The sequence below is a fragment of the Diabrotica undecimpunctata genome, chromosome 8 (genome assembly GCF_040954645.1).
Source record: "Diabrotica undecimpunctata isolate CICGRU chromosome 8, icDiaUnde3, whole genome shotgun sequence".
Classification (NCBI taxonomy): domain Eukaryota; kingdom Metazoa; phylum Arthropoda; class Insecta; order Coleoptera; family Chrysomelidae; genus Diabrotica; species Diabrotica undecimpunctata.
Window position 1 is genome coordinate 22,889,946 of NC_092810.1, and position 23,638 is coordinate 22,913,583.

A 23,638-nucleotide genomic window follows, 5' to 3' on the forward strand; every position below is an offset into this window, starting at 1 on the left:
TATTCTATCTAATTTATTGACTGTTACTTTTAATATAATTTTGCCTTTTCAAAGTTTTGATTATAATAAGTAGGTAGGAATGTATTCTTCATATCCTTTATACGTTATTTAGTGTAGGGGCGGTTGTGCCTCATTAATATATGTACTTCCTTACTATTGAGTGAATGATAAATAATGCATGTTTGAATTTAGAAATTTAATAACATCATGAATACGGTAATAATTTTTACACTTATTAAGATCACACTTTACGTTTGAGTACAAAGACACCTTCCAAGGTAGCGGGCATAAACTTCGGAACTTTTCTCGTGCTTTTCATTATTTCAAAGGTGGTAAATTGTCCGTATTCAGTAATTTTCGTGATCGCATATCTCACTTGTCCCTTAGTATAAGCTCTACACATGTTTTTCCTCCATTTAGAATTTGAATCCGAGGCTGTGCTAGATGAAGTGCTGGTATAACAATCAAAACAAAGTTTCTTCTGCTTATGTTCTTCAATAGTGCTTCTAAAACATAAAGAAAAACTGTATAGCACCTAAATAAAGGCTGTCAGTGGGTCGTTAAACTTACTCTTCAGGTAAGGAATTTTTGCAACGGGAACATACTCCCGTGGCTGCTTGTTCCGCGGTTTTAAGACAAGGTTTTATATATGGACACTGTATTGGAATTACTTTTTCCAGTTGCGTGCTTTTAATCTGACCAGAACAATTACAGTCGGTCTGGATTCTGGCGTCTCCACATTGACACACGTTGATGCCGGTTTGTAGATTGCAGGTACATGTGTAAGTATCTGATTTATCTGAGCTAGAGGACGTTTTTAAAATGGAACTTGTCGAAGAGCTCTTATCACGGACCGGTTTTGTAAGTTGAAGCACAGGTGATGGCTTTTTATCTAGAAAATAATTGATTTAGTTTTTACGATTAAAACGTTTAACAATTTAACTCTTTCTGAAGTATTTAACCTATTACTACCTACCTAATCTACCTTTAGATCGTTTACTTTTATCAGATTTTACCGAAATAATAGATCCATCAGATTCTTCCGTAACTTCCACCAAAATTTCACGTTTCCTTTTTGTTTTCGAGTCCGATACACCTGATTTAAACTTTTTGGATTGTTTAACACCACTAGGACTCTTTTTTGATTTTTTTTCTTTATATTCAGGAGCCTCAGATTTCTGGAGATCTTCTGGCTTTTCATATTGGATGGATTTGTCTGACTTATCCGTTTCTTCGGATTCTTCCGATTCTGTTTCTTCAGAAATCTTTACCTGAAAATTTTGAAAAATGAAACGCAAATTAAAAAAGTGGTTATTCACGTGGCTTCTTTTGTTATCTGAAGTATTTTGTGTAGCCTTATGTATGGTGATTGTATTGATGATTTCCCAAGAACAAAGAAAAAATATCAAAAGTGGCATACCTATATTAGTAAGGCTTCACAATTTTTTTTTAAATGGCGACAAAAAACTATGTGGAAATTATAAAAGGCTCTTCGTAACAATTATAGTCAGTAGATTGTATGGACGAATACCCAGAGATCTTCTAAAAGAGGAAATTAAAGACCAATAAGAAAAAGAACGAAGCTAATTTAGCTCTGGAAGAATATGTAACGCTAATATATTCTGTCTCAAATAAATCGAAAATCGAAAACATCAACCAATAGAGAAATACATATTACATATCTAGACACAAAGCATACGACACAATACCACCTGGAGTAATATTAGATATTGTATAGGTTTTATTAAACTCAGACGAGCGCATTACTATTGTTACGATAAATGTGAGTCATACCGGTTCCCCGCGTATACCTGCTATTGGAAGTTTCGAGATGAGGATCGAATAATACCGTTGGCGTTCTGACCGAAGGTCTAAGAAGCGGGCAGAAATTTCTAGATTAACAACTCAGGTATAAAACGGACGATTTGAGATTTAAAAGGACATTCTAAAACAAGTGTCGATTAATAAATTATTCGCGCGGCTATTTAAATTGTAACCGGTGTGAATATTTTAAATAAATTATACACTCATGGACAAAAATATCGAATATTTTGGAATTTTCAAATTTTTGTTTTTTCAAAATTAATTCTTGTCAAGCAAGCCGTTGATTGTAAAATAGAGTTTATTTTAACAATGTTTAATGAACAATTTTAAGTTTTTATGCGGAGAAAATTGTGAAAAAAATAAATGTTTAATATTAGGTAAATAAGGTTATTTTGTTCTAAACTTAAATGATAATTTAAATTGCTTAAACAACTGGTTTAAACGGAAAAAAGTGCATGATCAGTAACGAGTATTCCCCCCTCTAGCTCTTATTACTGCGTGCATCTTTCTCAGCACGCTTGCAAGTAAATTTTGGACATATCCTTGGGAAATTGCTTTCCATTCATCCTGTGCAGCAAGCCGAAGCTGCTCTATCGTATTTGGAATGGGATTTCTTTGTCGTATGCTGCATTTTAGGTGATCCCACATGTGCTCTATTGGATTTAAATCCGGACTAGACGGTGGCCAATCCAATCTTCGAATTTGGACCTCATCAAGATAATTACTTACTATGGCAGCGGCATGTCTTCTTCTTAACATGCCATACACCAAAGTGCGTAGGCGACTATCTCATTACTAGAATTCTGTTCTTGGCGGCGTGACACAGCTCGCCTGTATTGTGTATTCCTGTCCATTCTTTAATATTTCTTAACCAGGATAATTGTTTGCGGCCGACTCCTCTCCTACCTTCGATCTTCCCTTGTAGGATTAACTGAGGTATTTCATATTTTGCTCCTCTCAATATGTGCCCAAGGTAACCAATCTTGCGTTTTTTAATTAATTTAAAGAGTTCTCTTTCCACGCCGGCTCTCTTAAGGACGTCATCGTTTCGAACTCTATCCACCCAAGGTATGCGCATCATTCTTCTTAATGACCACATTTCAAATGCTTCAAGTTTGTTGATAGATGTTTTTTTCAAAGTCCACGTTTCCATGCCATAAAGCAAGATGGACCATATGTAGCACTTGACCATTCTGTAGCGTATTTCGAAATGTAGGTTTTGATTACATAGAAGCGGTCTGAATTTCACAAAAGCTTGTCTTGCCATTTGTATTCGGGTTTTTATCTCTTGTTGTGGATCCGATTGGTCATTGATTGTGGTGCCAAGGTATTTAAAAGTTTTCACGCGTTTTATGCGATCGTCACCTACGCATATTATCGGGTTTTCTGGAGGGTTTCTGCTAATGACCATATATTTCGTTTTCAAAATGTTGATTTTGAGGCCATATTTTTTACCTATGCTATTCACCCTATCGAGCATTATCGTGCATTACCGTAAATCTTTCATATCCAATATAACCAGCATATGACAAAACATGATCTTGCAGGATGTTTTAGACTAGACGAAAGAATCACCAGTCATCCGCTTAATCAGCAGAGACTGCAGCTGGCGAATCGTTCTCCAACTCTTCTGTTGACGTAGTTTTGACCATCAGGCTTCCATAATAGGATTCTGGTCTCATCAGTGAAAAGAACGTTTTTCCAATTGTCGATATTCCACTAAATACGTGTTCTTGCAAATTCCAAACAACGAGCTTTATGATTTTGGAGAAGACGTGGAACTATGGCGGGGCGTCTGGGCTTTAAGTTTGCTTCTTTTGATCTTCGTCTAACTATTTGTGAACATACATTAGCTTGTCTAACATTTAATAGCTCATTTCTCAGGTACATCGATGTCAATGAACGTTTTGGTGTAGAATTAAGAACCAAAAAACGGTCATCAATTGCGGTTGTGCACCTTGGACAAATTGTGCACCAATTTTATAATAAATAAATTCAATAAAGTAGATTTATAAATATAGTTTACTATATTGTATTTCCATAGGTTTCTAGTGAATAACCAGCGTATTATAATGAATAATACGCACTTAAGAATTTTTAGTATTTTTATTTAAACACGAACAAGAGACTATAAGTTACTAGAAGTTACTATAAGCACTTATAGTACGAATTATTAAATTTACATGAGTCAGTTTGACAAAATTTATTCCCAATGTGATTGATTGAAAGAGAAACTTTGCTTAGTACACTGTGACCAGACGAACGATTAATGGCACATTTGCAAGCAAGCAAGCAACTTAATTAAATCCAGCCTGTGAGACATGTTCACCTCTTAGAATTACGTAATATGACGTCAGTTCCTTCGTTTATCAGCTATATGTAAATTTATTCATTCAGGTTCCATCCTGAGCAGTGGCGGCTGGTGTGGTAAAATTTTGGGTAGGCCAAGCCAGCAAATTACATAGCTATGAGTAATCAGTGACACATCCAGAGTGAGGGGTCACAGGGTCTCGACCCCCCCCCCTAACTAATTTTTTAATGATTTCTCTGTTCATTTTAACTTCTGCGTTGTATCTAATTTTTGCGATTTTTGATTTTTCATCTAGCAAATCGCGAACAGAAAACGCCCTCTTCTGTACATTCTTAAAGGACAGGAAATTACTTAAATGTTCCTTGCAACTGGAATGTTTTTTTAAGGAGGCAGACATGTTTTTTAAATCAAAGTATCCTTCACAATTATATACACATTTCTTATTGGAAAATAACAAACACGGCCAACAATCTAGTCTGTTTTTCGTAATACTTCCATTTGAAGACATCATACCAATAGCAATTAAAAGTACGCACCTTTTTCCCATCTTTTTGGTCAATACGCAATGTTGGAGTAGGTCTTTCATTCATAATAATTTTTTTTTCTATCAATTTCAGTTCTTCTAGATAATGGCGATTCCAATAGTAAAACAACAATATCCAAAGACTCACTATCAACATTACTATTTATTACTGCAACCTGATAAAGCGTCATAAAAACTCATTTTTATGTATCAATTATAAAACAATCTCACGTGATTTTTTTTTCTTCGAATTTTACGAATTTTTTAAATTTATTTGGGCAACCGTGCACTTGTTTGCAATTGTGTTGTTTGTTTAAAAATATATTACAATTATAGATTATGTTACATATTTTTTTATCATATTTTAAAAGAAAATTTATATTACAATTCGATAATTACGTGACAATTAAGTGACAACGATGGTCATCGTAGGCCCGATCGTCTGGTGCCTAAACAGCAAGCGTAAACACGACAATATAAATCGTTGTCCGGCAAGCTACTTAACTTCAAACGCTTTTTGTACGGGGATCTTATGTGAGCTGGGTCGGCCAGTTACGATCAGGCCTATTAATGATATTTAAAATGCCTGAATACGATTCGATGGTTTCTGTGGTAATATAATAACTTAGTTGTTTTAACGGACTAATGTGACTAATGTATTGAGTGATTTAGTACATTTAAAAGTTATTTACATGCATTAACATAATATATAAATATGTTTTTCAATTTTAAAGCTCTTAAAATTATTGGGTAGGCCCGGCCTATCCTGCCTACCCCCAAAAGCCGCCACTGATCCTGAGTATATAGGACTTTTCATAAAAAAATAGTGTCTGCCATTTTTTTCGAACAGCCATTTTGTAAACAAATCGGTTAGGTTATTAATATAGATAATTAATATAAAAAATACCAAAGAAAGTCTAGCTATTGAAAAAAATAAAGGGTCACAATTAGCAAATCAATTTTTTTTAATCGATTATTATTATGATACATGTACGAAAAGTAACAACGAAGCGGTGTTGGTATGGAAGATACAATTCTTTATTAAATAAAAAATATTTGTTTAATAAATACCTATTTCTTTATCAATTTATAAACCAGTACGTATAATGTATAATATACACTCGCGATCATAAAATCCGGGTCACCTTGAAAATTTCAGGTTTCTGGAATATTTTTGCCTCTGGTGGAGTAATAATCTTTTTTTTAGGTTAACGTATTTTTTATTTGTCATCAATGTTTATTTTGAAAAAAAAAGGTTTTTTATCGTTTTTATTGAAAAAGCAGAAAACAAAACAAATTGTTGATAACACAGGCATACGAAATAAATGGAAAATACAGAACGTGGTAAAATGTCAGTGAAATTTCAATGACTAATATCGTATATTGCCTCCACTTGCTCTAATGACCTCTTGCACACGACGGGGCATACTCTCAATTTTTCTCCGGATTACATGTTGTGGTATGTTATTCCACTCTCTCACTAACAGATCCTTAAGCTTCTGTCCGTTGTTAGGAGGATATGTTAGGGTTTGAATACGTTTTTTCAAATCGTCCCAGAGATGTTCGATGGGATTCAGGTCCGGAGACCTAGCTGGCCAGGGTAACCTCATAATTCCAACCTCGTCCAAGTATTGCATACTGATCGTGGCAACGTGCGTTCGCGCGTTGTTCTGCATAAAAACGACGTTTTCTCCAAGCCTTGCCATTGTATGCATAACAAGTTCTTCCAGAATCTCCGTAATGTCCCTTCGTGCGTAAGGACCCATTTTCGATGAAGGGTAATTCTGTGCGGAAGTCGGAAGATACACCTCCCCAAGCCATGACCGAGCCTCCACCAAATGGCATTCTTGGAGCAATGCAAGATTGTGAAAATCATTCACCGGTTCTCCTCCAAACTCTTACACGTCCATCGGATCCAGTCAGGCAGAAACGGAATTCATCTGAGAATAACTCTTTGCTCCAATCGTTAATTCCCCAATGCGCGTATTGTCGAGCAAAAGCTAGTCGTGCAACTCGATGCGCCAGGCGAAGTGGCGGTCCTGTAGCCATTACCCGAGAAGATAGTCCAAAAGAACGAAATCTTCTCCTGACTGTTGCAACGTTAACATTGCCATTTCGTACGTCCTGTAGACGATTTCGATGCATAATCGCAGTTGAGGTCCGGTTTCGTAAAGCCTGAAACACAAGAAAACGGTCATCTCATACCGTGGTCATTCTTCTTCGTCCAGAGCCAGGTTGTCTGGATAGCAAACCCTTCTCCTGAAAGCGTTGAAGCACTCGTTGAACCGTAGAAAGGCTTACGCCAACAGTTCTTGCGACTTGCCATTGAGTGTGACCGTCTTTCACAAGCGCAACAATTTGTGCCGTTTCAACAACAGTCAAGGGTATTTTTGGCAAAAAATAAACAATAATAAACACTAATAAAGGCACTAATATACACTAATGGTGGCAATAATAAACGTTTGTTCGTTGCGTTTGAACAGAAAGTCGAAGCACAAATGAGACATTTAAAACAAGCGGCAGTTACAGGTACCGTTCATTTTGGAAAGTGTGCGGTTTCCCGCGAAATCGGCACTATTGAAATTCTTTGTTGCAAAGGAAACCGCTAAAACTACAACAATTCCCAGAAATATGCATTAGTTTATATTTGTGTTATTATTATTTACGATAAAGCTCGTTAAAAATGAAATATCGGTGATTTTCAAGGTGACCCGGATTTTATGATCGCGAGTGTATATTATACGCCATTATCAAATCTATCTGTTCGAAAAACATGGCGGCTGGTGAAAAATCATATTACATTAGTGATCATAGAAATAGAAAAATAACAGCGAAAATAGCAATATCCTATTTCAATAATGGAAAGATTAGAAGATGTTGAATGTATGGAATGTAAAGGATGGAGTCAAAAGTGACATCATTAAAGAAATGCTGCTATTGAAGAAACCAGTATCGATGATATGGAGAAAAAACGGAAAAGTTGACATAGTAGGTATAGTTAACTGTCAAAATAAATAATCTAAACACTTACCGAAATAAATGATTTAGATTGATCTTTTTTCCCAGTTTCAAAGCTTGTCTCAGTTTTGTAAATTATTTCAGACTCAGATTTGTCGTCAGACTTTTCTGATTTTTCTGAAACCTCTTCTATAGTCTCTTGTGAGACTTTAATTTTAAGCTAAAATTTAACAAATTTAAAACAAATTTTTATATACAGTAGATCACAGCTTAAATGATGAAGTCGCTATTCAATAAAACTAGCTTGTGTCAGCGGCTCAATATTTATTAAAAAAAAAATTACTTACTGAAAATAAATTACTATGTCTTCTAAAATACTACCTAAGCTATTTTTTGGGTTTCAAATATACCGTACTTAAATAACAATATATATTTAATTATTTTATGTATGATTTTGATGTCACAGCTAAAATGATGCAGATAAGATGAAGCATTACACAACTTATCAATTTGAAATTTACGAAGTAGGCGTTGCATTAAATTCATATTGCAGTTATTTTTATTTTTAATTTGAAATTTAAAAGTAAAAAAGTTGAAAATAAATTAAGGTTAGCTCCAAATAAGATTTTTACCGAACTTGAGGAAAGATGGATAGTCAGAGAAATAGCAAATAATCGTACAAAAGGTGCAGTAAAGAATAACCTACATGGTCGAATAACTGCTAGAAATAAACCTTTTATTAGTCAAAGAAATAGGCGAATTAGATTAGTGTTTGCTAGGGAGCATATTAACAAAGATTTAAACTTTTGGAATTCCGTAATATTTGCTGATGAAACCAAAATAAACCTAGTTTGAGTCCGATGGAAAAATATCGGTGTGGAGAAAGCCGAATGAAGAACTAAAATTAAAATATGAAAGCTACAGTAAAGCACGGTGGAGGTAGAGTGATGATGTGGGGGTGTATGTCATCTGCAGGAATAAGTAACATGCATTTTATTGAAGGGATTATGAACCAATACATGTACTTGGTATACTAAGGCAGCATTTCGCCGCTAGTGCTCAATAATTAGGTATCTGCGAACTTATATTCCAAATAAAATATAATATGACATGACTCATGACATAGAGTACAACATTGTCCTACGACCTTATACTACAATTTACCATACTCAAAATTATACTCACACCGTCACTGAGTACTCTTTTGGAGTTTGAATAACCCGAACTTTTAGATTCTTGTGATACAACACTTGACCTTTCATCATGTGATCTCTTTGAGGAATACCTGGATGGTTCTTTTATATCAGAGTTGTCGGATCTTTTGGATTCATATGACGTCTCCACTTTAGGAGATATTTTTCCAGAAACAAAACTTTCTGATTGCTGACTGCTCCAACTAACACTACTTTTCTTAGAATCCGTTAATGATGCTTCCGGATTTTCACTTGTTGATTGAGTGCTTGAAAACATCTTTTTTTCTCTTGAACCTAAAGTTCTTTCTAAAGATCTTTCTGCTTGGGACCTATAAAAAATCAGATAATATATCCATGCATAGAATAATTTGAAAAGGGCCTGCGTAGCGCAAGCGGTAGGATGCTTGCCTCGCATGCCGGTGATCCGGAGTTCGAATCCTACCGCCGGCAAGAACAACTAGACATTTTTAAAAATGTCTATAGGCCCCAGGTCGACTCAGCCTGAATAAAATGAGTATCTTGGGTAAAACCAGGGGTAATAATAGGCGGTTGAAGCGTAGCACTGGCCATGTTACCTTCCTTGTATACCGTAGGCCCTAGATATAACAGACTACCCTGCTATACTCTTAAAGCCGCGAAGCGGTATAAAACGGGAGACTGTTATTATATTAGAATAATTTGAATACCTTCTAATGATTGCCTCGAATGTTTCATCGATTAAGCTGGCAAACAATCGAAATGTCTTAAATATTTTGATCAAATTAGCCAAATTCAACTCTTGTAGACAAAACTATAAGAGATAAGAGCACAATGTTTAGTGCAAGGTAAAATAAAATGAAGAAGACAAAGACGATGACAAAACTACTGAGAACTTAACTAGAAGTATACCAGTTGAAAAGAATTAGTTGAAAGTTCAACTCCCAAGAAATAATAAAGCGATCAATCAAATCGCATCGAATCAACATCATCAAGTTATCAAATTGGAAAGAATTTATTCATTAAAAGGAGAAATAGTAAGAATTTAGTTAGTTAGTCATAACTAGAGATTCAATTATATGGAAAATGCCTATGCACCCTAACACAACCCTAACACAACATGGTATAGACACGGTAGCCCTTATTAAAAACCTATGTTGGGACCAAACGGCGTTCCAGTGCAGTAGAAATGTCAATAAAAAGGAGTTCGCCAGATCTGCGTACTCTCTCCACTATTGTTTAATGGGTACCACATGGGAGCGCATAAAATCACGATACTATGCTATGCCAATGATGCAGTACTAACTGCTGATAACGAAGATGATCTACAAAGGCAGCTCCACACTTTCAATATCACAGCAAACAAATTTAATATGAGAATATCAGTAGAAAAAACTAAATATATAGTGATCAGTAAGGAGCCGCGTAGATGCAAATTAGAAATAGACGGCAAAATTGTAGAACAAGTAATGAAATTCAATTACCTAGGAGTAGAGATCACTAGTGACAGGGATATAAGAACAGAGACCACACGGCAAGCATCAAAAGCGGCAAGAGTAAGTGGTTGCCTCCGAGAAACCATCTGGGGAAACAAATATCTGACCACGGAAAGCAAAATGAAAGTATACAAGCAAGTATACAACAGACCAATCCTAACATATGAATCGAAGACAAGGATCGATACAAGAAAGACGAAACAACAAATCAACAATATCGAAATAAAAGTATTAAGATCAATAGCGGGCATATCATTAAGAGACAGACAAACCAACAGAAGTATACGCGAACAATGCAAAATTCAAAATATTAACAGGTAGATAAAAACAAGAAAAAAAACTGGAACGAACATGTAAACCGAATGGGAAGAGATAGATTAGCGAACATCTGTAAAAACAACAAGCCGTATAGCAGAAGACCCGTTGGAAGGTCGCCAAAAAGGTGGAAAGATAATGTACAGTCTACAACGACTGAAACAGAATAAGAGACAGACAAACATGAGTAATCCTAGTCGCACGAAGAAGAAGAAGATATTAATAAATTGATAACAGTTTGCATACTGACCTTGACGAATTTGTGAGTGGTTCTCTTGAAATCGCTGCTCGTCTATCTGCTAGTGTTGATGTTTTAACCGGTACATCTTCCAATGATTCGTCGGATTCGTCCGATCGATCATAGGTTTCAGATATTTCGTCCTGTTCCTCATCTTCTTCTGGAATATTGGGAGTCAACTCATTTGACATCTTCGAAACATTTTGACTTTTGATTGACTTTTTTGATTGACAACAAACTGTCGACTTTTTACTAACCTCAACTTTTAGTGAACTTTGAGATGGGGGAAATGTTCTCGATTGTACTAAAAATAATAGAAATACATTACGTCATAGTAAATAAACAAATAAGGACTTCCAACTATTCTAAATTGCTATAAATATATTTATGTCACTTTCAATTTTTTATTTATAAAAGTTACTTACTGTGTTGAATTTTCAAAGACTGTTTCACATTCTGTTGACGACATTCTGGATAATCTTGTTGTTTTGAATGGCAACTATACAACTTCTTTAGCGCATCACTAAGAGCTAACTTTGAAATGTTGTTTGATTGGCTGCTTATTTGACCTGGCGATGGTTCCAAAATATATTTTGTAGATACTTTACTGGGAATGTCATTTGGTTGTTTAGACAGGCGTTCACTCAGTTTTTGCCTGATCTGATCTTTTGCCACGGCTTTGCTGTCCTCTTTACTATTTGTTTGAACTGGTGGAGTAATTGATGCGGCAGATTCTTCGGTAACTTGTTTCTTTGACTGACCTATGCTAAGCTCTTCTGGAGTTGTTGGTTGGACTTCGTATAGCTCTATTGAAACTGATTTTGATTTTTTATGGCTCAAATTAGAAATAGCTGATTGCATTGACTGGGTTTCTTCTTTCTCTTTGGATACAGTTGGTTTGTATTCCGATGATCCTATGGAAGATGATTTTGATTTTCTTTGACTTGTTTCAAGCTCTACTGAAATTGATTTTGGTTTATTTTTACTCAAATTAGAAGTAGCTGATTCCATTGACTGAGTTTCTTCTTTCTCTTTGGACGCACTTGGTTCGTATTCCGATGATTCTATGGAGGATTTTTTTGATTTTCTATCACTTGTTTCATCGACAGGTTCTTGTTTAATACCCATATCTTCCTGAACATTCTCGTCACCTTCTTCTTTTATCTTCTCCAACTTCATATCTTTTATTTCTTCTTTAGTAATTATTGATGATTTTTTCGTTTTTGATTCCGGTTTTTCTATTAATATAGTTATACTAACTTCTGGCGATGGTTCTTTAGAATTTAAAGATGTTCTAAGTATACTATCACTTAATACGATTTTCTCGCTAGTTTTTTCATTTTCTTTCTCATTACTATCTTCTATTTTCGATACAGTTTTGCTGGAATCCAGTTGTTTTTTCAAATCTTCTACACGTTTTCTGGATTCGTTATCATCGTAAGAGGCTCCATGTTTATTCTTGTCTAATTTATCATTTGTTTGATCGAAAGTTTCTGAAAGTTGAGATCCATTTTTACTTTCAGATTTGATATCCGATTTTTTTTCTGATGTTTGTGGAGTTTCTTTTAGTTCAACACTTGTAGGGTTTGATTCTTCTTTTATATACTGTTTTGGATCTGAAATAATGGTTTTTTCTTGTTCGCTATCAATGTCACTCGATTTTTTGAAAGGCTTTTTTTCATCGTAATCTAAGAATGAAAAATGAAGTGGTGAATATTATTCTTATTATTACAAGAAAGTTGTTGGTTCCGGGTCATGTGAGGACCCAAAAATAAAAGAAGATAAGTATGTATTAGTATAAACTATAATGCGCTGTAAAATACGGGAAAACACAGTATTAGAAGAAGGAATATTACCTGATTGAATAATTTGAGATAATAGTGTGGTGGAGAAAAGGTTGAAACAAATTCAGTATCAGAAATTTCTTCTGAGATATATTGAAAATGATTCAATCAGAAAGTTTAATATTTTTTTTGTTGTCTTTGAATATCAAAACTATATTTAAATTAAAAATTGAAATCCCAAAAAATCTAATAAATAATCATAAACTTTTACAAAAATGATCTAACTGTAAGTTTAATTAAACTGATTAATATCATAACAAATAATTACCAACTTCCCTTTTGTATCTCTCAGAAATAGAAGTTCCTATGGAGATATTATTCAGTTTTGAAACATTTTCGTCATTTGTTTCCAAATAGTCTTGCTCGTTCTCCGTAAATATTCCAGAACCTTCCTATAATAATGAATATATTTGTTAGGCAGTACAAATACAAATATCATATCTAGACTTAGGCAAATATGCAAAAAAGTGAAAAATATTCACAAAATAATGATAATAATAACTAATATACGCAAAAATATGCCTTAAATATGCGTTTCTTTTAAAAAATATGCATTTAATATGCATTTTTTTTTTGAAAATATGCATACTGTCAATGGAAACAAAAATGGAAATATAAATAGTATCATAGGTTGATGCAGATTTAGCAAATAATAAGATTGACAGAAAAAGTATTAGTGGTTATGCTATAAAGTAATAAACAATAATGTTATTGTTGAAAAACTAAGAACCAAAGAGTAGTGACACTATTTGGTGCAGAGGCTGAATATATGGCATTATCTTCATGTGAGATAGAAGACAGAAAGTTTGATTTTTAGTTAGATGGTAAAGTTTATTTCACGAAAAATGATTGAGTGCTTAATGATTGCAATAAAACCCGACCGCAAGTACCCCAGCTTAGTCAACATTAGTTGAGCAGGTAAGTATTCAGGTAAAATTTAAGCTACTATGGAGTGTCGTTATCTTGTTTGTATAATAAATTCCTGGTAATATAAAAACGATTAAAAAATCGTATAAAATTATAAAAACGATTAGAATACATTTTATTTCATAAAGTTGTAAACATTTTAACAGTGAGTTTCACTATCAATGGTTGATATTTTAATGACCACAATAAATTTGTTGATCGTTAAGTATTTCCTGGAATAATTATACAGGTTTCCTCTATTCTGTATAATTTGTAAAAGTATTTAAAACCAATGAGAAATTTTTAAATATACATTTTGTTTCATTTAGTTGAAAGTGTTACAAGTGTTACCAGTGTTATACCTATTTATACCTATAAAACAGCATTATGTGGCGTCCGTGGAAAAACATTGATGGTGCTTCTTCCAGTGTTCCAGCAAAGAAAAAGCATTTATCTGCTGACGCTAGAGAAATCGTAAAAACAATATATAGTTCTTTACTTACAAGAGGACTTACTGCTAATACTGCTGCCAGTGAAATATCTGATTTAACGAAAATACCTCTAACCACAGTGAAAAGAATTACATCAAATCCCATTAAGTCAAGAAGGAAGCGTAAGGATGCCGGTTCTACCAAATGTATTGACGAAAGTGATAAGGACTTAATAAAACGAAAAATTTACACAATGTAAGAAGAGCAACGGATACCTACATTAGATGCTTTAAAACAACGGCTTACTAATGATGATACACAAATAAACTGTAACCGCATTAGTCTTTGGAGGATTTTGTCTAAAATAGGCTTCAGATATCGTACAATTGACAAAAGGCAAGTGCTTATGGAGTCCCATCGTTTACAAAAGTGGCGTACTGAATATATAACTTCCATAAGAAAGTACCGTACAGAAGATCGACCAATAATTTATCTGGACGAGACATGGTTTGACACTCATGAAACGCCATCAAAAGGATGGTCCGATTCTTCCAACAGGTGTCAAACAAAAGCTCCATCAAACAAAGGGAAAAGAATAACAATTTTACATTCAGGATCAGAAAATGGTTGGATCCCAAATGCCTTATGGCTTTCTGCAAAGAACATTAAAGACTCCTGCGTGGACTACGATGAGGATACAATGGCAGAGCTTTTTGAGCAATGGTTTAAGAATTGTCTTATACCTAACCTTCCTCTAAATATTGTGATAGTAATGGACAATGCAAGTTACCACAGTCGTCAATTACATAAGTCTCCAAGTGCAAATAACACGAAAATTGAAATTCAAAACTACCTGTTAGAAAACGATATATATTTTGAAGAAAGTTATTTAAAAAATGAACTGTTAGAAGTGTTAAAATCATTTTCTATTAAAAAAGTATATGTTTGTGACGCATTGGCCGAGGATATGGGACATACAGTATTACGGCTTCCGCCCTACTATTGTTTATTTATTCCCATAGAGCATATGTGGCACCAACTAAAGTCAAATGTTAGGTCACAAAATGTTTCTCCGACTTTAAGTGGTAGTGTAGTCGAATTAATAAGGAAATGTGTTGATATCTCCCCAGAAAGTTGGAAAAATTCAGTACGCCATGTAATGAACGTAGAAAATTCATATGTTACTTTAAATCACATAATTAAACCAATTGTTATTAATCTTGAAGAGCATAGCGACAGCGAAACAGAATTAGGTATTTAGGAATTCATAAATATATTTTGGTTATTTTGGGTATTTTTTTTGTAAATATTAACTTGTATATATTTTTCTATATTTTTTTTTTCAATTCATCTATTTTTTGTACATTATGTATTCGTTTGTCTGTATATACTGTAAATAGAACTATTATTACTTTACATTTTTAACGATATCCGATTAGGAAGAGCAAAAACTTTTAAACACGCCAGTTTTTTGCTGACAGTCCTAAGCCTGTAAAAAGTGTGAAGGAAAATACCTTTCTGAATTTAGATCCATATACTACAATTATTCACGTGGAACAAAAAAACTACTTTCTTCATATTAAAAATTGTTCAATTATCAAGTATATTCACTTGAACAACCTGAAAATACCATATGAAATAATTGAATAAATTTTTATAATCGTGTATTACACAGCTACCAATGAAATATATTAAATAACAAACTTTCTGAAGTGCGACCCTGTGTAATTCGGTGGTTATTGAGAGAATCTTGTATACGCAATAGGATCAACTCAGGTAACCATTAAGCACTCAACCATTTTTCGTGAAACAAACTATAAACGAGATTTTTAAACCTATGTATAATATATTTGTATATGCAGATAACCAATCATGTAATAAAATGGCTTCTGCATTAGAATCAAGAAGAACCAAACATATTGATGTTAGACATTATTTTATTAGAGATTGTTTGGACTATCTGCTTTAAAGTATGTAGGTACCGTCTGATCAGCAAGTCTGATCAGCATTGTAATTCACTATAGAATTACAATTCTATAGTGGACCTTTTGATTGTTAAGGGTTGGCACAGGCTGTTTATGATAAGTGTGTCAACGAGTCAACAAGTAGTTCATATTATTTCAATCATAGTATCGTATATATTAACATAGACTGAGCAGTCTGTAGAACTAAGTGACGACATCATCTTTTTTCCGAACGAACGCTGTTCGTTCTATCTCACTCTCACACGCACCCCTAGAAATAACAATCATGAGTATACCTACACTTACTATAGATGTCGATATTGTATAATCTCCTTGCTCACTATCTGAATTGCAAGCTAAACCTATTTTAAGAAAGGTTTTGAATCCCACTAACAGTGTTTCTTCCGCTGTGGGACCTAGAAGTTTGGAATAGAAATCTGGAAGACCGCATATTCCTCTTGTAATAATTCGTCGATTTGTAGATGGTTCCACAGCTGTGGTGTATGTTTCTGTAGGAGGGTAACTGCTTGTGCCGCCTGCAAAAAAATACGTAAATAGAAAAATGTGTTTTAAAAATAAATTGAGGAAATATTGTAAAATGTTTAAAGTTTATTTGCACATATTCCGTCAAAATAAGTAGATTAGCTTGTCTTTGGTCATTAAAATTAAAAAATAAAAAACATTAGACATGCTTCTTCTTCTTCTTCCTTCTTTTATGTAGGCTTTAAAGCATGTTTCTTCTTCAATATTAGCCTCATAAATTGTTTAAATTACCGCACCATCTTTTTCTTGGTCTGCCAATACTTTTCGTCCATTTGGTGCTATCGTGCTATCCTATCTCCATATGTCTTCCCACCCATCCATTTATATTTTTTATATTGCATGCTCTTCTTATGTTTCGCTTCTCTCCCTATCCAACAGACTTTTCCCTGATATTCGTCGGAGTATTTTCATCTCTGTTGTTTCTAGTATTCGTCTCGTTTTAGATGTGTTAGGTCTTGTCTCCGTCGTGTATGTTAATATAGGTCTAATTGCTGCTTTATAGATTTTTGTTTTTGTGTCTTGTCTTAGGTATTTGTTCTTCCAGATTGTGTCATTAAGAGATTCCGCCGCTTTACTTTCTTTTAAGCTTTGTTGTCGTACTTCTTCTTCAACATCTCCGTAACTAGTTATATCTATTCCCAGATATCTAAACCATGTTTCCTGCTTTATTATTTTCCCATCAATTTCAATTTTACATCGTAGAGGGTATTTAGATGTTGTCATACATTTGGTTTTTTCTGCTGAAATTATCATATTATATTTCTTGGCTGCTGTATATTATGGATCTGTATCTCCATATTATGGAGCTCGTCTTCTGTCTCGTTGATTAATGCGGCGTCGTCTGCATAACATAATATTTGGATTTCTTTGTTCCCCATTCTGTAGCCATGACCTTTACGTACTGGTTGTATTATTTCGTCCATTACTATATTAAAAAGAAGTGGGCTTAACGAGTTACCCTGTCTGATTCCGCTCTGTACTGGTATACACTGTGTTAGTTTTGCATTTATATTTGCCTATATTCGATTATGTAAGTAGATGTTTTCGATAGTTTGTATAATATTGATTGGTATGTTTCTTTTATACAGTAGGTGTAAGACGTCTTCGACTTGGATGCGATCGAAAGCCTTTGTCAGGTCTATAAAACATAGATATGCTGGTTTATTGTACTCGATGGCCTTTTCTGTGATTTGTATTAGTACAAATACGGCGTCTTGTCTATGTCTACGCAGGATCTTCCGGATCCGAATCCTTGTTCATCTGATAAAGTTGTTAGTTTATTGATTTTGTTGATTAGGACTTTTGTGGTAAGCTTAAGTGCCGTCTTTAGTAGATTTATACCTCTATAATTGTTGTGGTCTTCTTTATCTCCTTTCTTGAAAATTGATATCATTATACTGTTTCTCCATGCGTCTGGTATCTTGCGGTGCAATATTAGTTTTTGTATAAGTTTTGTCGTCTCTAGGGTTATACTTTCTCCTTCGTGTTTTAGAAGCTCGTTGGTTATTCCGTCTCCTCCTGGCTACTTTCTATTTTTGAGTGAATCTATGGCTATCTTAGTTCCTCAAAACTGATTTCTATTTCGTGTCTCAATTCAGGTACGTTATTGTGTTGATTATTATTTTTCTTTCCTTTAAACAGTTTCGTCAGGTATCTTTCCCATTTGTTTGCTGGTATGTTATTGTATTCCTTTAATTCTGTCATTTCTTTCCGTTGGTTTCTTATGAATCTCTATCCTTTTTGTAAACTATTCCCAGTGTTCATTTTTTGTTCTTCTTACCAACTGCTTTGTTTCATTTCGTTTGTTCTATAGGTGTCTCGGGATTCTGTAGTATTTGATGTTTTGTACTTTGTGTAGGCCTCTTGTTTATCTTTACATTTCACTTTTTTTTTAGACATGCTTTCTATATAAATACGAATTGTATTAGGCAGACCGTACCTAATGGGGCTAGTGTGCTTTAGACAAGAGGCTGTTAAGTATTAGGGGAAGCGGAAGACTGAGGAATGAGATGGTAAACAATTATCAAGTAGAACAGAATCTATAGAATCTTATAGTAAAAAATAGGACAAGTTGTGCCAGAGATAGGAAAGAATTTGTTCAGTTAATTAGTGACTTACTTCTTTGTGGTTCTGATCTAGATCTGCTATTTTGTACACCATTATGATCTCTGTAAGAATCTCTATCGAGAGATCTCGGTTTATGTCTTTTTGGGCTCATAGTATATACAAATATTCGTTCGAAAATGGGTTTCTTGTGACATGTGCCACAACCGGTAACTAAAATTTTTTGTTCTAATGGTATTTTAGTGAAATATTTGATTTTTTTGTATTATTTGTTTATGATTTTATGTTTTAATATGTCACTTTGATTGATGTTAATAATATCTATCAAATAATGTCTGTATTCTTCTTAATTTTAATGGTCTCGTTTTGCTACAATATTCCTGTTAAAGTAGTTCTTTCCTCTGTGAATTTATCCTTACTTTTCTCACAAAATAAATTACCATTTATGTTCTTTAACTTTTGAAATTGTTTCAGAAATAACAACAAAATAACAGGAAACACACTAATTACATATATAGAAGAAGAAGAACTAAGCAGAAGAAATATACCATAAAAAGAAGAATTGTGTTTCCGAAAAGATTGTAAAAGATATTTAATTAACAGCTAATATTCAACAACAAACACTAATCCTGCACTACACACTCACTTACACACTCACTCCTTAGTCCTCTCTTTCAGGGTCCCATAAGGGACACTCCGTATTGAAATATCCTAAAATCAGAATATACTCGCGTTAAAATCATACAAAAACTACTCATATTTTTCCAAATTGATGTTTGGTGATATGTAACATCCATACACAACATAATTCCCTCATTATATCTACACAAAACGTAATCATCTTCCACGCTTCAGGGAATTAATCAGAGTTGACCAGAGACTAGTCTCATTGCCATATCATTCCTATAATCTACCCACCATCTGCTTTAGCCCACCAATATCAAATTTGGTTCACTCACAATCGCGAAATCTATACAATTCTCCTTGGATCGTTTTATAAATCGTATCTGTCATTGATTCATATCTATTATCATTCATTTGCAGGTACTTAGATTTCCTGACAGTAGAGGCGGCTACGGACCTCTAATAATAAATCAGTGAAAATCCTGGCCTATGCTGATGATATTAATATTGTTGGGAGAACGGAAAACGCTGTACGAGAGGCGTATGTAGCATTAAAATAATCAACTACAAAAATGGGTTTAATAATAAATACCAACAAAACGAAGTATATGAAAATAAGCACGAAACCACAAATCCTATGACCACTTGTTATAAAAAACGACGTCATCGAAGCAGTGAACGAATTTGTATACCTTGGAGCGCGCCTTAACTCTGAAAATAATTTTCGCAGAATTTGCACGGCCAACAGATACTATTTTGGGCTTAATCTCCTTCTTAAATTCATAATTATGTCGAGAAATACAAAAATAAAACTCTACAAAATAATAATACGCCCACTCCTAACATATGGTTCAGAGACCTGGACTCTAACAAAAAATAATGAAAACATGTTAGGATATTTCGAACGGACAGTACTAAGGCGAATCTATGAAGCATTAAATGACAATGGAGTGTGGAGAAGACGATAGAACTTCGAACTTTATAGAATATACCAGAAACCTGATATCGTAAGCATATTAAGATAGTACGTCTGAGGTGGATAGGGCTTGTAATGCAGATGGAACAAAATGACCCAGCTAGAAAAACGGTCCTTGATAGAACCATTGGTCAGAGAAGAAGAAGAAGCCCTAGAACAAGGTTTCTTGATAACATCGATAAAGATATGGGAAATATGGAAATACGTGCAGAAAGGCTATGGATAGGGACGACTGGAGAGAATTTCTTGAGGAGGCTAGGACCCAAGCAGGGTTGTAAAGCCAGAATGATGATGAGAGGCGGCTACGAGGTATCAATCTTGCAGGTTTCCAGTTATCTTCAACACATAGGGCACTCCATCCTCAAAATAGTCAGTCATTTATTACCTCGACATTCTTCAACTTTAACAGCATTCTTAATAGCCACTTTTAGCTTTGACTTAGTGATTTCTAGACCCATACCTCTATCTCTCCCAATTCCAGTCGCATGCCAGCTTTAGCCTTATGTATTTTGGATTGTTTAATTGCGTTATTTGTAGAAGAAAAGCTGGAACAATTAATGCATATTGTGTATAAAAAATATCTTCCAGGTGACATTGTTTACAAAGTTTTATATATTGGCCATACTTATTGGTATCAATAAGTTTACTATCGTACTAACGTATATTGGATACGTTGGCAATTCTTAATTATCTCCTAAAGATTAATTAAGTTCGAACTGTTAATGGTCGCTATTTGCTATAATATTTAACAATTATGGTTTAGCACTCTAATGACCTTATAAACACTGGTTTATCAATATTTAATTTATTAATAATAATTTTCGTTAGTTGCCTAAGTTATGGAATTATTTTGTGTAATAAAGAAGTATAAGAAATACGTTTAATTTGATTTTTATTAATAAAATAATCAATGATCGAATTCCTGAACACAAAAACAGATGTATCACACAATTTACAATACGATTGTATGCTATTTCTGAGTGTGTTTTGAGGTAATAGGATTAAGGAAATAACTTTTGAGCTTTCGTACTAATACGTCTTCTTATTTCTTACTGACACGAATTCGCGACAGTAATGCAGTGAAGTAGAGTTTTCTTATTTATTATAATTCAAATCAAAGCAATAGAGTAATTAAGAACATTACGCCTGCATTACAGATAAAAAGGGGAACGACTGAGCAATTTCAAAGACAAAAGTTGAGGATATCACAATAAAAATTGCTAAACTCAAATGGAGCTTCGCAGGTCACATTGCTAGACAAAAAGACGAATGTTGGAACGCCACAATACAACATTGGAAACCTTACAAAGGTAGGCCACCAAGAGGAAGAGCGCAGATGAGATGGGTGGACGAAATCAAAAAAATAGCCGGAACAAATTGGAAGTATGTTGCTCAGGATAGAAATCGATGAAAGGAGTTCGGAGAGGCCTATGTCCAAAAATGGACCTTCTATCGTCCATTGAGATGGATATCGGCATAGCTCGCAACAAAGGAAAAAAATAATAATAAAATATGTGTATAAGATGGAAGGCAACCGTATATACGTATTTCTGACTATTGGTCGTCTTCAGTACGGTGCAGACTTTTACCTTTATATATATATATATATATATATATATATATATATATATATATATATATATATATATATTGTCATACTTTTTCTTTCCCAACCAAAGAAAAATAAATAAAAATATCCATCGGAATAAAATTTTAAGATATCATTATAAACAAAAATGTATATAGTAATTTAAGATAAGATTTAGTGTAGATAAGAATAGAAATTTGTTTGGCAAACGACCTTTTTCCGTTTCAAACAAAATTATCAAAAAAACCTTTGTTTAGAATTAGAAGACATTTTACCTGTCTTAGTTAATCTTTTCATTGTTTGCATAGTCGAGTATTAAATGACCATATTCTAATCTTTTGAAATATGTATAAATTGTGTATTGACAAAACCAATTTTAAAGTAAGCTATTTAGTTTTTCTCTGAAACCGAAATTAGGCTTTTCCAAAATCATGGTAAACACAATTTAAGCTTTTGATTGGACGGTCGTTTTTAAATGGGAATTTGTGAGCCGATCAGGAGACCGGAGGAGTTAGTGATATTTTGGTCATCGAAAGGAAACAGTCGTTTGTCTCAAGATAAGGTGTGGTTCGTGAGTTTGGATACCGGCGTAACGAAAAGAAGTGAATAGTTTGCAGAAGGAGATAACAAGTAGATTAAAAGAGGTCCTTGTATCTACCGTGGGCATTTTATAAAGTATATGTGAAAGTATTCTTACGGCATCAAGTTGACAAAAGGAGGTCCTGGTGTCATAAATAAGTAGCTGAGTTTGGAGAAGTGAATCAGGTGTTTTTTGTGTAGTCTGCAGGAGGTTTGCAGAGACGTTAAGAAGGAGCCGAGGTGCCAAAGAGGAGAGATCACATCGTTGAGGAGACTGGACTTTTCTGGGTATGTTCCAACATACAACTCAAGAAGAAAATAAGCTGTAAGTGTTTGTACAATTGAATTTTATATCTGAGAAGGATCGGTTTGACATCATGGTCATTAGCATTCAAATTTAAGAACTGAGGTTTTGTTAGGCTAATCAAAAGTTTAAAGTTTTGTTGTTTCTTGTTTCAAGTAAAGAAAATTTTAAGTAAAATTGGTTTTCACGTAATATAAATGTATGTAGCTTTATAATCTTATTATTATAAAAATTTGATTTATTTTCTTGTATGTTGATTGATAAGATAACGACAGAATTTAATAATTGTTTTATTCGTTCATATAAAATAAAGAAACGTAAATCTTTGTAATATAATATATTTGTATTCTTATCCTTTCTTCTCTACCCCGATAAAAGACAACTAGAAAATCTTTTGAATCAATCGAACACAGGTAATATAAGGATTATTTTACTTTTGATAACAAATAAGTTATAATTCTTTTTTATTGGCTCAATAAACTAAGATTAAAGTCAAAATAAACAATCATAATATATATATATATATATATATATATATATATATATATATATATATATATATATATATATATATATATATATATATATATATATATATATATATATATAAATTGGGGGCTGAGAAGCGGCGATAGCCGTAATCAATCCGTTATTAAAAAAAAATGACAGTGAAATAGGGTATTGTTTATGAAGTTCGATGAAATTGAACTTGATGAAAAGAATTTTTGACGAAGGATGAATATGAATGGGAAAAAGAAGCGCAAAATCGTAGAGGATGGAGGGCCATAGTGGATGCGGCGAAGATTCTCCCCGAGTTGTAAAGCCAGTGAAGAAGAAGAAGAAGAAGAGAGAGTTTATTAATATAAGAAGTGTTTAGGATGACGGTGGCATTACATTTATCGGTGGGAAGAATGACTAGATTTCAATTTGACTGAAGTTCTTTCAGAGCTTTTTTTTCTCGGATTGGCTAATGTTCGGAGT

At 33.7% G+C, this 23,638-nt stretch overlaps 1 protein-coding gene across 3 annotated transcripts; it reads right to left on the reverse strand.

The window, feature by feature from the left end:
• Positions 1 to 186: 186 nt before the first annotated feature.
• Positions 187 to 18,904, reverse strand: LOC140447267 (uncharacterized). Of its 3 annotated transcripts, none has more exons than XM_072539825.1 (10): positions 18,641 to 18,903; positions 16,280 to 16,515; positions 12,947 to 13,070; positions 11,260 to 12,522; positions 10,847 to 11,138; positions 8,802 to 9,138; positions 7,690 to 7,836; positions 977 to 1,271; positions 571 to 892; positions 187 to 506 (listed from the first exon to the last, which is right to left on the reverse strand). In XM_072539825.1, exons 1-10 carry the CDS (start codon positions 18,738 to 18,740, stop codon positions 242 to 244), a joined length of 3,381 nt encoding a protein of 1,126 aa, XP_072395926.1. In that variant the 5' UTR covers positions 18,741 to 18,903; the 3' UTR covers positions 187 to 241. The 3 variants fall into 3 exon arrangements, with proteins under 3 accessions (XP_072395926.1, XP_072395927.1, XP_072395928.1); XM_072539826.1 differs by having other exon boundaries at positions 16,286 to 16,515; positions 18,641 to 18,902; XM_072539827.1 differs by lacking the exon at positions 7,690 to 7,836 and having other exon boundaries at positions 18,641 to 18,904.
• Positions 18,905 to 23,638: the final 4,734 nt, after the last annotated feature.